This window comes from Vespa velutina, chromosome 1 (assembly GCF_912470025.1).
Source record: "Vespa velutina chromosome 1, iVesVel2.1, whole genome shotgun sequence".
Taxonomy (NCBI): Eukaryota; Metazoa; Arthropoda; class Insecta; order Hymenoptera; family Vespidae; genus Vespa; species Vespa velutina.
In genome coordinates, this window is record NC_062188.1 from 19,816,834 (window position 1) to 19,831,203 (window position 14,370).

The following is a 14,370-nucleotide window of genomic DNA, read 5'->3' on the forward strand; positions in this document are numbered from 1 at the left end:
TTTTTGTACCATTAATAGACAAAATATAATTGTAATATTTTGAATTTCCAACAAGAGCCGCCCACCAATCCCAACCTGCTGGAATATGATTGACCCCGCCAACGCTTTTACTTCCATACTAATACATTCAAATTATGTAATAGCCTGTATTTAAAAGGAAACTTAATTCTAATATGATAAGAAATAATATATTACACCTGATTCAAATATTTGCCAGCATAAAATGTAACGTAATTCATTTCATTTTTTAAATATGCAGCAAACGTATTAGGTTCCTGTTTTTCTTGCCATCCAATACTGTTACAACCACCAGAAATAGAATTATTTACTGTTAAATGATTATGTTGATATCTACCGGTTAGAATGGAAGCTCTATTAGGACAACAAATTGGTGAAGCCACGAACTATATAATAGAATAATTATAACAATTTGTCATAAATATTATTTTAAATCAAAAATACAATATTATAAATAATTTCTATCTATGAAACGTACTTGATTCAAAAATGTTGCACCTTTACCTCCTATAAGATCTAACGTATTCTTCATTGGTGTCTATAAAATTGATTAGATATAATTAATAAAAGATAAAATAATATCATTGATATCTATATCAAATTATATCCTTACCATCCCATCTAGAACTAGATCTAAATCATCAGCAATAATTAACACAATATTTTGTCCTTTACATAAAAATGAATGTAAATAATATAATAATATTATACATGTTTGTAGAGCCATTGTGTTAGATTGTTAGATAATACACAAATTATAATATATATATACATATATATATATATATGTTTGTTCTTGTAAACAAAAAATTATAAACAATAGAAATTAAATTTTTTCTGACCAAGTTACAATCACAAATCAATCTTCAGAATTACATAGCAGAAACTAAACAGGAAAAAAAAAAAAAAGAAACAATTGATGTGATAAAACATTATGAGGCAGAAGTAAAAGAATTTATATTTTCATAAATACAGATGTAGTATTATTGCATGAGTAAAACAAATTTTTTGTAAATCTTTAAAAGAGTACAAAAAGAAATTATTTATAAAATGTTACAATATTTTTCGATTGATCGTTTAATTTTATTTTTTAAATAATTCATTATAAATGATCCAAGTATATACATTTTTTTATATCAATCATATTAAACATTCTTCATATATGCGTAATAAAAGCCGATATACACTGACGGACAACTTGTGTTACCAACTTAAGAGAAAAAAAATGTATGTCCTCTTCAGTCCTATCAACATAATAAATCGAATGTGAACCAAATTCGATTAATGGAGGATACATCTCTAGGTTCTTTAGTTGATCAATGGAAAGTTGTAACGTGAACAAGGTGGTGAGGTTGTGAAAACAGTGAATAGTTAACGGCAAGGATTGGTGTATCTTCACAAGATGGTGCTGGAAAGTACAATGATATGGTACGTTTTGATAAATTATCAGCAAAAACATAGTTCAATATTATATACATTTATTTATATCGAATTATTAAGTTTTTCTTTCTAACACGGATAAAAAAAAATATGTTAGAGATATCCCATGGTAAATAATAATCTAATTCGTAAATATATGGTTTCTGAGATGACAATGCAAACTTTGAAGAAAGAATTTCGAACTTCTTAATGATTTAAAGTACATCTTGTATATATGTATATATTTTTGAATGTAAACATGAAAACAATAGAAACTTTTTGTTTTTTATTATTTTCTTTTTCTCTCTTTTTCTTTTTTTTCTTATTTTTTTTTTTTTTTTTTTTTTTTTTTTTTTTTTTTATATGTATGTACATATATAAGGATGTAATATATAATGTATACATTTAATTTTTTCTGTTTGTTTATTGTAACGCACTATATTGTTATTTAATAATGTACACATATATATATATATATATATATAACCTAATTTGAAATTGTTTACATAAATTTCTTAACAGTGTCGATAACAGCGATTATATGAGAAATGGAGATTTTTTGCCAACTCGTCTACAGGCTCAACAAGATGCAGTAAATTTAGTATGTCATTCAAAAACTCGTTCAAATCCAGAAAATAATGTTGGTCTCATAACACTTGCCAAGTGAGTATAAATAATGTATTAGTTTTGTAAATAAAATGATGGAACGAAGTAACTTTATCACTAATTTTCTTTCAGCGTTGAAGTTTTAGCAACACTTACCAGCGATGTTGGTAGAATACTTTCAAAGCTTCATCAAGTTCAACCAAATGGAAATTTATGTTTAATCACAGGAATTAGAATTGCACATGTAAGTGTTTGAAAAAAGAAGAAAAAAAAAAAAAGAAAAAAGAGAAAAGAAATCAAAGATTCTTAGGTTAATTTTTTATTTATTTATTTATTTATTTATTTATTTATTTATTTATTTATAGTTAGCGTTAAAGCATCGACAGGGTAAGAATCACAAAATGCGAATTGTAGCATTTGTTGGAAGTCCGGTACAAATAGATGAAAAAGAATTGGTGAAACTAGCAAAACGACTCAAGAAAGAAAAAGTCAATGTAGATATAATAAGTTTCGGCGAGGAAAGTATTAATAATGATGTATTAACGGCATTTATCAATGCACTGAATGGTAAAGATGGAACTGGTAGTCACCTTGTCACTGTACCACCTGGTCCACATTTGTCGGATGCCTTGATCTCTTCTCCTATAATTCAAGGAGAAGATGGAATGGGTGGAGCAGGAATGAGCGGAGCTGCATTTGAATTTGGCGTTGATCCTAATGAAGATCCTGAACTCGCACTGGTACTTATTTTTAATTCATATTATTAATGTTAATCCCAATTACAAACTCACAAATATTAATAAATTGGAATGAAAAATTATAAATTAAAAAATTTTTCAGGCTTTACGTGTTTCTATGGAGGAACAACGTCAACGACAAGAAGACGAAGCACGTCGTGCACAAGTAAACGAAGATGTTCAAAATAAACAACCAGAAACTATTAAGGAAGTGACTAATGAGGAAGCTATGTTGAAACGAGCATTGGCGATGTCTCTTGAAGGATCTGAAGAAACAACGTCGACTACTGCTGAAAATACTGCTCCTACTAGCGCAAATATACCTGACTTTGCTAATATGTCGGAAGAAGAACAGATCGCATTTGCAATGCAAATGTCAATGCAAGATCAACGTAAGTCGAGATATTCGATATTAATATATCGAATAAATAAATAATGAATATGTATGAATATATATACACAAGCGCACGTATGTCTTTCGATTGTTTTATTTACATGAAATTATTTATATTTTAGAAGACCTTGAAACACAAAAAGAAGAAGCAATGGAAGTAGAGGAAGATTATAGTGCTGTTATGTCAGATGCCGCATTTTTACAATCAGTTTTAGAAAATTTACCTGGTGTTGATCCACAATCCGAAACTGTTCTACAAGCTGTTGGTTCCTTACAACAAAATAAAGACAAAGATAAAGAAAAAGATAAGGATAAAGACAAAGATAAAACTAAAGAAAAAGAAAAAGACAAGAAGTAAGAGAGCCTTTTAGAAATATTTCTACTAGATATTATTTCTACTTTCCATTTGGGTGTTACAATTTTATGCTTCTTCACATTTATGCAAATTACGTTTATCACAAGTGCGTGTATATAACCATGAAAACGAATACTAACGTATTGATTGTATAATTAAAATATGATTATAAGAAAACAAAAAACACAAAAAAAAAAATAATATAACGATACATACGTATGTATTTAATTTTACTTAAAGTAAATCTCATGAGTTATCAACGCAACTTTTATCATATTATTTTATTGTATTTTAATAGATTTATTTGTATCTTACCTCTCAATTTACTCGCAAGTACCTCTCTCTCTCTCTCTTACGGGTTCGTTTATACTGTTAAAATGTGATTTGGTCTTTACGTCTTATGTCCACGAATTCCCTCGAAGTCACGTGACTACCTTCGACCAATCAAATCGTAACTCACTTTCTCCACCAATCCTACGGCATCCCGTTGAAAGACTGTTATATTTTGTCGGTGTAATTTAATTTCAAGTACGTACATAAGCCAAAATGGCTCCTATAATAACCCGCGGAAAGAAAATAGTGTCTTCGTCTAAATCGAATTACGATGCCTCGGAAAAAGAAAACATTTATTTACGTCGTTTGACCGATTATCAGACTCGAGTACGAAGACGAGATACTGTAAGAAGTGTAAGAAATGCTACGGTAAGATGTAATAAATTTTATTGTAAAATCCATTTAAACTTTTGTACTGGTAAAATGAGTCCAAAGCATTGTTTCTTCGTAAATTCAAAATTTTTATTTTCTACGTAAATGTAGATTGTTTCGATCTTTTTATAAGAAATGAAATCATTCTTTTAGGAACGTGATTTGGAACGAAAAGTAGGCGTAGAAATACAAATTAGGGATGGATCAACAAAGTTACTGGCGGCTGCTCGCCATCGTACACAAAGTTTAGAAGCGGCGCGAGCATTATTTATATCGAATGAAAAAATGTCTATGTACATGAAAGAATTACAACGTCGTAAAAAGCATTCGGCCGAAATTTTGTCTAAGTATTTATATTGTTTTCTTTTTTTTTTTTTGTTTGTTTTTTTTTTGTTTATGTTTATTTACACATATATATATATATATTAAGGATAAAAGATAAAGAAAATTTATTATACGTTTAGGCAATCTGACAGTACAGCAACGGTTTCACTTTCGGAGCTTAGATTTCCATTGATGTGGAAAGATTTGGATCATTTTAAAAATCGTGGGGATTATAGAAGATTTGCTGTTTTTTGTATGGCTCGTATAGGAACAGAAATATGCGATACAATTTTACTCTGTCCTATTGACAGAACGCATACAGATATTACCTTTGTCAATCCTTTAATATTGTGAGTAACATTAAATAAATTCTTTTATCATCTTATATATCATAATGGATAAATTTATGAATAATGTTTTGTTAACTATTATTCTTTATAGTAATAATGTACCGGCAGAATTCGAGCTGAAATTAGAAATTTATAGCTGTATGCTGGAAGAAGATTTTAGCATTGCAAGTACTCCATTGAAAATTACAAAAACAATACATTCGTCGATATCCAAAACACTTGGTAAAAGATTGAGTGCATCTTTAAATGGAGATATCAATCCTACCCAATTGTAAATTTATTAATCATATTTATAATAATTAAAATTAATCTTTTTTCCAAGATTTATATTATTATTATATTTGTAGAGGTCCACGCTTTGAACTAGCTGCCTCTGCCAAACTGACTATAGAAGAAACAGATAATGGTGTACGAACGCATGATCTTGTTATAAATCATGTTGGTGAGACAATATTTCTTTAATGCTTTAAACTAACATCAATAAATTGGTTGTGATTAGAAGAGTATGAGATGTATACAACAGATCTTTGGACATACCCTTGAGATATATTACATACACATTTGAATATCCAAGGTCTGTATAGTCAATAATGATAAGGCATGCGTATGATTGGACATACAATGATTATTTCGTTAACATCATTTTTAAGGAATTTTTTTTCTTTTTGCATACTTATATCATATATTCAATTATCTATAAGTCCTTAATCCTCTTTTCAGAGAACAAGAATTGTATGTTACCACTTTTTGGATACTTTTGTTGTCGCTTAGCAGTTCAACCGGAATGCATTAACTCAGATATTTATGCAGGCATAATTGATATAAATAGTCAAAAGTATTGGGCACGTCTGCGTAATTTTTCCATTAAAACGTGGTTTTCTAGAGAATTGGAAGACGAAGAGAAAAATGTGATTCATACTATTCCTATCGATAAAGTTAGTTCGATAATACTTTCGAATTATATAGCATATATGAATGTCTCCAATGAAATAATTAAATATTTTTATTATTATTCCTATTAGGATACTATCATTCAGTTTTCGAAACATTCGTCTAGAAAACTTTTAATAACAAATTTTATCGATGGTATTAAAAAAACGATTATAATCCTATTGAAATCAAACAAAGAAGCTCTGGAATGGATGACATATCTAACGACACATTCGAAAGATCATAATAGATGGAAAAGTGCAGGGCAAACAATTCAACGAGTACAATCAATGGACAATATCCCTATCTTTTGTAATAATAGACAAGGTTCTTTGTACGATGAAACATCATTGATAGGTAAAATTTTTATAAATTGTAACAAACTATATTGCTACATATTTTTAAACAGCTTTCTCTTTTCTTATAATAAATTTTTTTTCATTTCAGAATCTATTCCATCTAGTTTGTATAGTACACAAAGGTTTTCAGTACAAGACATTTCTTGTACTATACCTAGCAATGTTTTTGGCAATACGCCGAATAATCTTCATACTCGATCACTACGCAATAATAGTATGTACAAATTAAGTTCTATTGGCGTGAAGCATCGCTGGTCCTTCTTAAATAAAGATCAGTCATGAATGTTAACATACATATATATATATATATATTATATATTATATATATATATATATATATATATATATATATATATATATATATTTTACAAAGATGTTCGAAGAAAATATATTTTACGTATCTTCACACATCTTTGAATATATTTCTAAACAATATATTCATATATATATATATATATATATATATGAATATATTGTTTAGAAATATATACATACATATTGCTTTGTAAACGTATCAATGTCAAATATCAGTGCTATATAAATCATGTCACAATTATTTGACGTGGATCTATATCGTATTAGTTCAAATATTTGAAATTATTTTTATTACAAGTCGTTGTCTTGCCAAATAATTCCATCAGCAAATGTTACATCTCGATAACTAAATAACATATGCTAAAATTGTTCCAGATATAAACGATCAATGAATGGTCGAATAAAAGGTAAAAAGTGATTATAAAAATGAATTTCAATTGTGACCTTTTATCCGTCCTGGAACATTGATTGAAAGTATTATATATTATAAAATAAAGTGTAATATGAATTAGATTATTTTTATTTTCGTTTTTGCCGAGGAGAAATCATATTTGTAACTTTTATTTTCTTTTTTATTTTTGTAGACAATTTCTTGTTTAAATCTAAATAAAGATAATATTTTGTATTCTTTCTTTCTTTTTTTTTTTTTTTTTTATTTCTACGAATAATAGAGTAATCTGGATATACGAATTTATAAGACATTTAGAGAAGTTTAAACTATATGATGTTATTTATGATAACATAAATCTAAATATGTTGAAAATCAACTTTCTATGATTAAAAGATTTGTTTACATTTCTTCATACATATTATGTTTTAGAGTTAACTTTATTCTGGGTTAACATAAGACCAGTAATTATGGCAATGAAAGTAAAAGCTTGAGCAGCAACACGTGTACGCATCATATACTGTGATATTTTTGTATTACCTATAGAAAAATTGTATAATCCGTAAGTGAGAGCAGACACTGTGGCAAGTGTACCTGAAATTATTTATATTTGAAATAAAATCTCAAGAATAATACTCATAGTTATTATTATTAATGTTATTAAGAAATAACTTTAATTTTGATGATATATTAATCATACACGTTATTATATACGTTTTCATGATAGAATTTATAATTAATATCAAAGATTAAATTATATTATACTTCGAAAAGAGGTTATGTTTACCTAATGGTACGAAAGGATTTTCTCGTACTTTACGAAATAATTTCTCCTTCGGGGTTTCAGCTAATTGTCCAACGGGATATTCTTCAGCGTCAACTTCTCTTATTTTTAGCCAATCCAAATTATTATTGTCGTACGTATCTTTCGCCATTATTAATACGTCAATGTCAGATGAAATGAATTTATTTTAAAAAAGGAAACGAAATGATGTCTTGTCTCTTTCCAAAGTACGTCTTCGACGTTTTTATAAACAATTGTTTGGTATCTTCCTTATCGACGATCGATTTGTATCTTTCTCGCACATAACCTAATAATTGTTACGTTAGTTTTGTTAAAGTATTGCTATTGTTAAACTGAACTTATATTTTTTGGATATATTATATTTATATGTATTATTATTTATTTGTTGAAACATACATCTCGTAAGTTCTTTGATAGGTTAGATGAATATTTATTTATATTAAAGAATAATAATTAATACCTATAATAGTTGTTATTTAAATTTGCAATATAAAAAGAAAAATAAAAACAAAATTTTATCGATTATTTGATCAACAATAACAATTAATATATATACATATATATTATATATTATTTTAATAAAACTCAAAAGATGAGTTTTTTTTTAACATTATCTATAAATGCTAAAATTCATAGCGCTTTTCTTAACAATAGTAACTCTTATAAAATTAATCCATATTATAATACTTCTGTTATTACAACTATTAATAAATTTTTTTGTATATTTAATAAAGATAATAGTACATCTAACAAAAGGAAGCAAAGAATATATACAAGATTATATTTCTTTGAAAATTAATTACTTGAAGAAGTATTTGTTAATTGTACAAACTTTATATTTTTTTGTTTCTTAGGTTAAATCTTCATATTTATGTATAAATTATTCTTGAAAGATATTTTTTATGATCATCTAAAATGATCATCAAAAATTGGTTAAGAATTATGCTTGTTCTCATTGTTGGCTTAAATCATTATAAAAACAAGGATAATGAATAGCTTTACGAGGAAACTCCCATTACACCATATTTACGGTCACAGGTGTAAGTACTACGTACTACGATCGCAAAAATAATCGATGAACGAATCGCAAATAATCCTTTGATTTGCGGTAAATAAACGCGCATGCGTATACCATCTCACAGTTAATCGTCGCTGTACCAATACTATGATGGTGTAACAAGCGGCCGGTGTTAGACTAATATTTTCGTACGAAAAAAGAAAAAAAAAAAAAAAAAAAAAAGAACGACTTGTTCTTTCCAATTCGTGGATTTTTTTATCAACGTAACAAAATTATATAGTTCTTTTTTTCACTTCGAAAAATTTAAACTTCTTTTTTTTTTCCTATAGGTTATGTTCATACTATTTATCTATTGAACGAACGCCTACAAGTGTACAGTAAGTTAATACGTCATTTGCCTTCGATTCTATCATAAACATAATTATCGAATATAAAATTTCAACATTTTCAATATTTATTTCATTAATACATATATACAAATACATGAATATATTTTCTGTTATGTTTACAACACTGAGATAAAATATTTTAATATATATATATATATATTTTATATATATATATATATTACCATTCTCAAAATGGGACAAAATTGAATTTTTCATTGTTCAAGATTATCATCACGTGACGTAATTCTTTCAATTATAATTTTTCACGAAACTTTTTATTTTTACTTAATCTTTAATTTATCCTAATATTAAAATTGTGCGTAATTTTTTTTTTATTTCATATGCATTTGCAGTTATCATGTTGTGTAAAGAAAAATGCAGTTATCAATAGTGAAAAAAGTGATAAGGTTTTACTTTGTACATGCTTGACATATACATTAGTGATCTAATAAAGACTAATTGTGTTAATGTTATAAAGTGAAGAATATATTGTAGTAGTAAAAAAAATGATTTATCCTACAATAAGATTTCTTTGTATATCACGATATACAACGTCATTGTATTGCATGAAATTATTAAATATTCATAATATAGGTATGCAGAATTTGGATCATATAATTCAATTAACAATTTTATTGCATATTACATTTAATCATATTATACATATTGTTTAATTTGTGAATGTAAAAAATTTGGATAAATCATTGATCAATGGAAATCATTATTATCTTCTTTTGTAGGAATTCGTACAATGTTGCAAAAAAATTCTTGTGCGTTAGTAATAGCTGGTCCTTCTGGAAGCGGAAAAAGTACTTTATTAGAACGTTTATTCAAAGAATTTCCAAATAAATTTGGATTTTCTATATCGCATACAACTAGAACTCCTAGATCTGGTGAAGAGAATGGTAAACATTATTACTTTACGAATAAAGAAGAAATGCAGAGACAGATAGACAACGGTGAATTTCTTGAAACTGCATCATATAGTGGAAATTTATATGGAACCAGGTAAACATTATTAAATCTTTCAAATAAGCATGCCTATTACTTTAGTTTGCAAGTAAAAAAAAAAATGAAATTTTATATGGTTTCTAGTAAACTTGCCGTTGAAAATGTTCAAGAAGCTGGGAAAATATGTATATTAGATATTGAAATAGAAGGTGTCAAACAAATCAAAAATAGTACTTTAAATCCTCTGTATGTTTTTATAAAACCACCGTCTATAGATGTATTAGAACAACGTTTAAAAAATAGGAAAACGGAAACAGATGAATCTTTGTTAAGAAGATTAACTATTGCTAAGACAGAATTGGAATATGGTGTGTAATAAATTAACACGTACAATTGTCACATTATTCGTACAAATAGTAATTAAAATTTCATTTTATAATTTGGATTTATATTCGTGTTACAGGTGAACAGCCAGGTAATTTTGACATTGTGATTGAGAATGATAATCTTAATAAAGCTTATGAGAAGCTGCGTGAATTTATTTCTTCCAAATTAAACGTCAAAGCATAAAATGGGTATTGAAAATTGCTCATTTAGAATTTATACAAAAAGGATTAAATAACATATGTATTCTTTATAATTTGTAGATAGCTAAATTAAACATTTCCAAGGATAAGTATTATTCATGAATTTATGTAATGTCACAAAAATATCTTATGATTAGAAATTGATTGAAAATCATTATGTTAATGATTTTATGGAGAAAGTAATTGTCAAAAATGAAAGAAAACATTTAACCTATTAATTCAATATAATGGTAAACTGTGTTTACTGTAATTAGATAAAAAAAAGAAAGAATGCGTAAAAAATATTTCAAGCATAAATGGATAAACAAAATTTATCTGATAACATAAAAAAAAGAAACAAAATATATATATATATATATTAAAATGAGAAAATCATTGAAAGAGACTAAGAATTAAAATTAAAGATATGTATCAGAATCTTTACCTGATAATAGTGCCCAATATATAAATATTGAAAACAAGTTTACATGATCAGACTAAGATTTATAATATAGTTGTGAAAAAGATTAAAATATTAAACAGTTATATTTTTCACAAAAACGAATTTAAATGTCTCATACAGATACAACTAAAAGAGTATATTACGTTGAATTAAATTTTTATGAAATAATACTGTCTTAAATAGATAAAAATACAGAGAGAACTTAGTGAATAAAATGTAACAATTTAGATATAGCTAACTGAGATTATTCACCAAACGAAGTTGTGTTCCAATAGAGTAGGTTACTTACGAAGTACATTTGGCTTTGTCTTGTATTTGCCTTTAAATCTAAAATCATGCGTTCTTTATAACAGTATGGATTAAACCCAAACGATATTTTATCGTAATGCAAACATAATAATTTATTTTCTATCTGAATATAAAAGATATGTAATTATTAATAATTAAAATAGTACAAACATTCCTTTTTAAGTTTAAGATATTATTGAAAGATAAAATTAAAGTGCCAAAGTGTGATATATCTTTCATTTTTAAGAATGGTCCATGTCTCATTTATAAATATTTAAATTCATCAAAAAATAACCATGTTTTTTGGTTTCAATAATTTTAGAAATATTTTCTTTTTCTCTATCTCTATATTATTTTACAGTTATTAAACTTTTTGGTGACTTAGTATATTAAGCATGTCTAATATTTTCTGTAAAATTCAAAAGAATAAGAAATTTCTAAAAAGTTGTTGATCAGAGACTACATTTAAAAGTATTCCGATAGATTATTATTAATCATAAGTTTTTTTTTTCTTATGCGTAAATTTAACATATCCATTTGCTTACTCATTGATATTTATCAATATTTTTCGAAAAAGTTATGCATACATACATATATATATATATATGTATGTATGTATGTATGTATGTATGTATATGTATATATATATTTTTTCGAAATAAATAAATCATTACATGTACACACTTATCATAAAAAGAAGATAATCTTGCGCGATAAGTTTTGTCGTATTTTGTAAATACTTTTACTACTTTCATCAAAATAATTTTATGTGGAGGCAATTATTTTTCTTATCTCTCTTTCTTTATATATATTATATATAATTAATCAATTAATCTTCATTTATGAAAAGTGTATTTTCGATATTTAATTACGAGGGATAAAGTCTCTTATAGAGAGATTATATTCTACACTGTTACAAAGAATTGTATAATTATAAATATATAATATTAATAATAATAATAATAATAATAATAAATGTACTATTCAAAGTGGATGAATCTTAAAAAGATCGACTTATCTAATTATTTTATATCAATAATTAATGATGGAATTGAATTTCATCGTGAGAATGCGGTCAAACTTGATATTTTTTTTTTTTTTTTTTTTTTTTTTAAATCAATTAGTACCAATTAAATTAATTTTGTCCACGAGAGAAATCACGCAGCCATTCGCCATGATGATGGCGTACCTTGTGTCTTGGTACTTCGCTTATTTCAATCGACGTAACTTTTGTACTTTTATCTTTTGTCTTTTCTTCCTCCTTATTTAATTCCTCTTGGAAAGAATTGTCGTCGTATTTTCGAGGTTCATCGTTTCCTCTTGTAATTTCCTTCATGATAATTGGTTTCTCGGTTCGTTCGATCGACGAATCCTTTGAAAATATATAATTGATCACTTGAGGTCTCGGAACAAAGATATTTTCCGAAGGTAACGACGAGTCAATATTTCTTGGAATCTCTTCAATTTCTTCATTTCGAAGATTTTTAAAATTCGACATCCACGTTTGCGATTCCTGCGGATCATTAATATTTCTAAAATAACGATACTGTTGCCTTGGATATCCCATATAATTTATATTATCGATTGCGTCGAACGTATTTCGATCTTGTAAATCTCTCGGTGACACTTTCCTTATTAATTCGAATTCTTTTGAAATTTCCAAAGGTTTTATAATTCCCGATGATAAATCAGATAGATTATTTCGAATAAGCCTAGGTGATTTGGTTTCATTGCTATCTTCGTTTCCCTTTTGAAAAATATTTTCTTGATTTAAATCACGTTCCGGAATTACTCGAAAATTGGATCTATTTATGTCAATCTTGTCGATGTTACGACGATCATTGAAGCTTGGATCAAAGCGTAAGTAACTCTCCAATGAGTTCCAATTTTCTAAATCTTTTGATGACGGTAACGACGACGACGGCGACAACGACGACGACGACGAAGGAGATGATGACGATAATGAGTCTTCCGGAGTATTTCGAATTCGTTCGATGTAGGTCGGTGAAAAACGATTTATATCGTAAAATTTACGTGCTACTTCATAAATCCTAGATGGTTCAATATTCGGATAGTTTTGGTTCATTGAAAATTTTGGATCGGAAATAATCAATCCACCTGATCTATCGTACGGTAAATGTTCTAAACGATCGAGATAATCATTTTTTGATCTATCTTCGATGTATTCTCTTCGGTCAGTAGGTATTTGAAACGTTCTTTCAATTACAGCGTCCCGATCGAAATAACGTTTTTCTTGGTACGCTGTTGGATTGTTCTCATTATTTTCCGGATAGTAAGCTTCATAAAATACGGGACCTCTTTCCAGGTCATAACCATCGTATCGACGATCGTTTATGTTCAATGTCCAAATTGATGATATATCTGATAAATAGAAGAGGAATGATTTCTTATTAATTTATATTGTGCGTGTGCTTTTTTTTCTCTTCTATTTTTCTTTTCTTTTCTTTTTTTTTTTTTTTTTTTTTTTTTTTTGCTTTTTCGACAATATATCTTTTTCTCTATTTTAAAAAGGAAGCCTTCGATAATATATAAATTTAATTGATACTTACTTATCAGACCCGTTATCGCTATCGTATAAAATATATTACTTTTTGGTAGTACCATGATAACTCATCAACGACCAACGACACTCAACTGAGCTTACCACCAGAGAGAAATAGTGTTGAGCGTATTTTCAGATATTCTTAAAATAAATCCCCATTACCTTGTAGTTTTGTTTGCCGTACGAACGTGCATTTACTATCACGCATTGACGCTGGAATAATCGCAAAACTTTGAAAAACTCAAGGTGTACGTATATAGTACATTGACCTCTCATCGTATAATTTAATTACCATGTAATAATTGAAAAAAAGAAAAAAAGAAGAAAAAAAAAAGATGAATAATATCCAATGTAAATCGAAATTAAATTCAATGGAATATTATTCGCTTGATTTATTATTTATGTATATACAAACGATCATCATAAA

The 14,370-nt window shown here is 27.1% G+C and overlaps 6 protein-coding genes across 11 annotated transcripts in view; 3 read left to right on the forward strand and 3 right to left on the reverse strand.

Moving 5' to 3' along the window:
- Positions 1-1,245, reverse strand: part of LOC124956264 (N-acetylglucosamine-6-sulfatase-like) — a 2,786-nt gene extending 1,541 nt beyond the window's left edge. The window contains exons 1-4 of the mRNA XM_047511812.1: positions 632-1,245; positions 497-556; positions 198-404; positions 1-118 (exon numbers count right to left, since the gene is read on the reverse strand). The exon at positions 1-118 is cut by the window's left edge and continues 44 nt beyond it. Coding sequence (XP_047367768.1) covers positions 1-118; positions 198-404; positions 497-556; positions 632-745 — 499 coding nt within the window. The 5' untranslated portion in view covers positions 746-1,245. The remainder of the gene's footprint in view (positions 119-197; positions 405-496; positions 557-631) is intronic.
- A 61-nt stretch (positions 1,246-1,306) lies between these two features.
- LOC124956287 (26S proteasome non-ATPase regulatory subunit 4) lies at positions 1,307-3,843 on the forward strand. Its single transcript, XM_047511896.1, has 6 exons — positions 1,307-1,446; positions 1,960-2,100; positions 2,176-2,287; positions 2,409-2,783; positions 2,884-3,172; positions 3,297-3,843. The coding sequence occupies exons 1-6, from the start codon at positions 1,421-1,423 to the stop codon at positions 3,530-3,532; spliced, it is 1,179 nt and encodes a 392-aa protein (XP_047367852.1). The 5' UTR covers positions 1,307-1,420; the 3' UTR covers positions 3,533-3,843.
- An 83-nt stretch (positions 3,844-3,926) lies between these two features.
- LOC124956258 (rhotekin-like) lies at positions 3,927-6,488 on the forward strand. Its single transcript, XM_047511798.1, has 8 exons — positions 3,927-4,231; positions 4,388-4,581; positions 4,699-4,908; positions 5,000-5,179; positions 5,256-5,350; positions 5,629-5,843; positions 5,931-6,195; positions 6,286-6,488. Exons 1-8 carry the CDS (start codon positions 4,076-4,078, stop codon positions 6,477-6,479), a joined length of 1,509 nt encoding a protein of 502 aa, XP_047367754.1. The 5' UTR covers positions 3,927-4,075; the 3' UTR covers positions 6,480-6,488.
- Positions 6,489-7,219: 731 nt separating this feature from the next.
- On the reverse strand, positions 7,220-8,755 carry LOC124956316 (HIG1 domain family member 2A, mitochondrial). Its single transcript, XM_047511967.1, has 3 exons — positions 8,538-8,755; positions 7,688-7,991; positions 7,220-7,494 (listed from the first exon to the last, which is right to left on the reverse strand). Exons 2-3 carry the CDS (start codon positions 7,833-7,835, stop codon positions 7,322-7,324), a joined length of 321 nt encoding a protein of 106 aa, XP_047367923.1. The 5' UTR covers positions 7,836-7,991; positions 8,538-8,755; the 3' UTR covers positions 7,220-7,321.
- Positions 8,555-10,736, forward strand: LOC124956290 (guanylate kinase). Of its 6 annotated transcripts, none has more exons than XM_047511935.1 (6): positions 8,555-8,745; positions 9,053-9,100; positions 9,853-10,120; positions 10,208-10,431; positions 10,527-10,538; positions 10,711-10,736. In XM_047511935.1, the coding sequence occupies exons 1-6, from the start codon at positions 8,694-8,696 to the stop codon at positions 10,716-10,718; spliced, it is 612 nt and encodes a 203-aa protein (XP_047367891.1). In that variant the 5' UTR covers positions 8,555-8,693; the 3' UTR covers positions 10,719-10,736. The 6 variants fall into 6 exon arrangements, with proteins under 6 accessions (XP_047367891.1, XP_047367873.1, XP_047367864.1 ...); XM_047511917.1 differs by having other exon boundaries at positions 8,560-8,745; positions 10,527-10,638; XM_047511926.1 differs by lacking the exon at positions 8,555-8,745 and adding exons at positions 8,854-8,986; positions 9,466-9,706 and having other exon boundaries at positions 10,527-10,736.
- A 278-nt stretch (positions 10,737-11,014) lies between these two features.
- Positions 11,015-14,155, reverse strand: LOC124956270. Its single transcript, XM_047511823.1, has 2 exons — positions 13,951-14,155; positions 11,015-13,762 (listed from the first exon to the last, which is right to left on the reverse strand). The coding sequence occupies exons 1-2, from the start codon at positions 14,003-14,005 to the stop codon at positions 12,516-12,518; spliced, it is 1,302 nt and encodes a 433-aa protein (XP_047367779.1). The 5' UTR covers positions 14,006-14,155; the 3' UTR covers positions 11,015-12,515.
- Positions 14,156-14,370: the final 215 nt, after the last annotated feature.

Bases quoted from the DNA above. Each gene is read 5' to 3' on its own strand.
- LOC124956290 (XM_047511917.1), top strand. From the start codon at position 8,694: ATGAATAGCTTTACGAGGAAACTCCCATTACACCATATTTACGGTCAC. The intron at 8,746-9,052 runs GTAAGTACTACG...TTTTTCCTATAG, and splicing joins CCATATTTACGGTCACAGGT to GTTATGTTCATACTATTTAT. The intron at 10,121-10,207 runs GTAAACATTATT...TATGGTTTCTAG, and splicing joins GGAAATTTATATGGAACCAG to TAAACTTGCCGTTGAAAATG.
- LOC124956316 (XM_047511967.1), bottom strand. From the start codon at position 7,835: ATGGCGAAAGATACGTACGACAATAATAATTTGGATTGGCTAAAAATA. The intron at 7,495-7,687 runs GTAAACATAACC...AAATAATTTCAG, and splicing joins AAATCCTTTCGTACCATTAG to GTACACTTGCCACAGTGTCT.
- LOC124956287 (XM_047511896.1), top strand. From the start codon at position 1,421: ATGGTGCTGGAAAGTACAATGATATG. The intron at 2,101-2,175 runs GTGAGTATAAAT...ATTTTCTTTCAG, and splicing joins GGTCTCATAACACTTGCCAA to CGTTGAAGTTTTAGCAACAC. The intron at 3,173-3,296 runs GTAAGTCGAGAT...TTTATATTTTAG, and splicing joins AATGTCAATGCAAGATCAAC to AAGACCTTGAAACACAAAAA.
- LOC124956270 (XM_047511823.1), bottom strand. From the start codon at position 14,005: ATGGTACTACCAAAAAGTAATATATTTTATACGATAGCGATAACGGGT. The intron at 13,763-13,950 runs GTAAGTATCAAT...TCTATTTATCAG, and splicing joins AGCGATAACGGGTCTGATAA to ATATATCATCAATTTGGACA.
- LOC124956258 (XM_047511798.1), top strand. From the start codon at position 4,076: ATGGCTCCTATAATAACCCGCGGAAAGAAAATAGTGTCTTCGTCTAAA. The intron at 4,582-4,698 runs GTATTTATATTG...TTATACGTTTAG, and splicing joins TCGGCCGAAATTTTGTCTAA to GCAATCTGACAGTACAGCAA. The intron at 5,844-5,930 runs GTTAGTTCGATA...TATTCCTATTAG, and splicing joins ATACTATTCCTATCGATAAA to GATACTATCATTCAGTTTTC.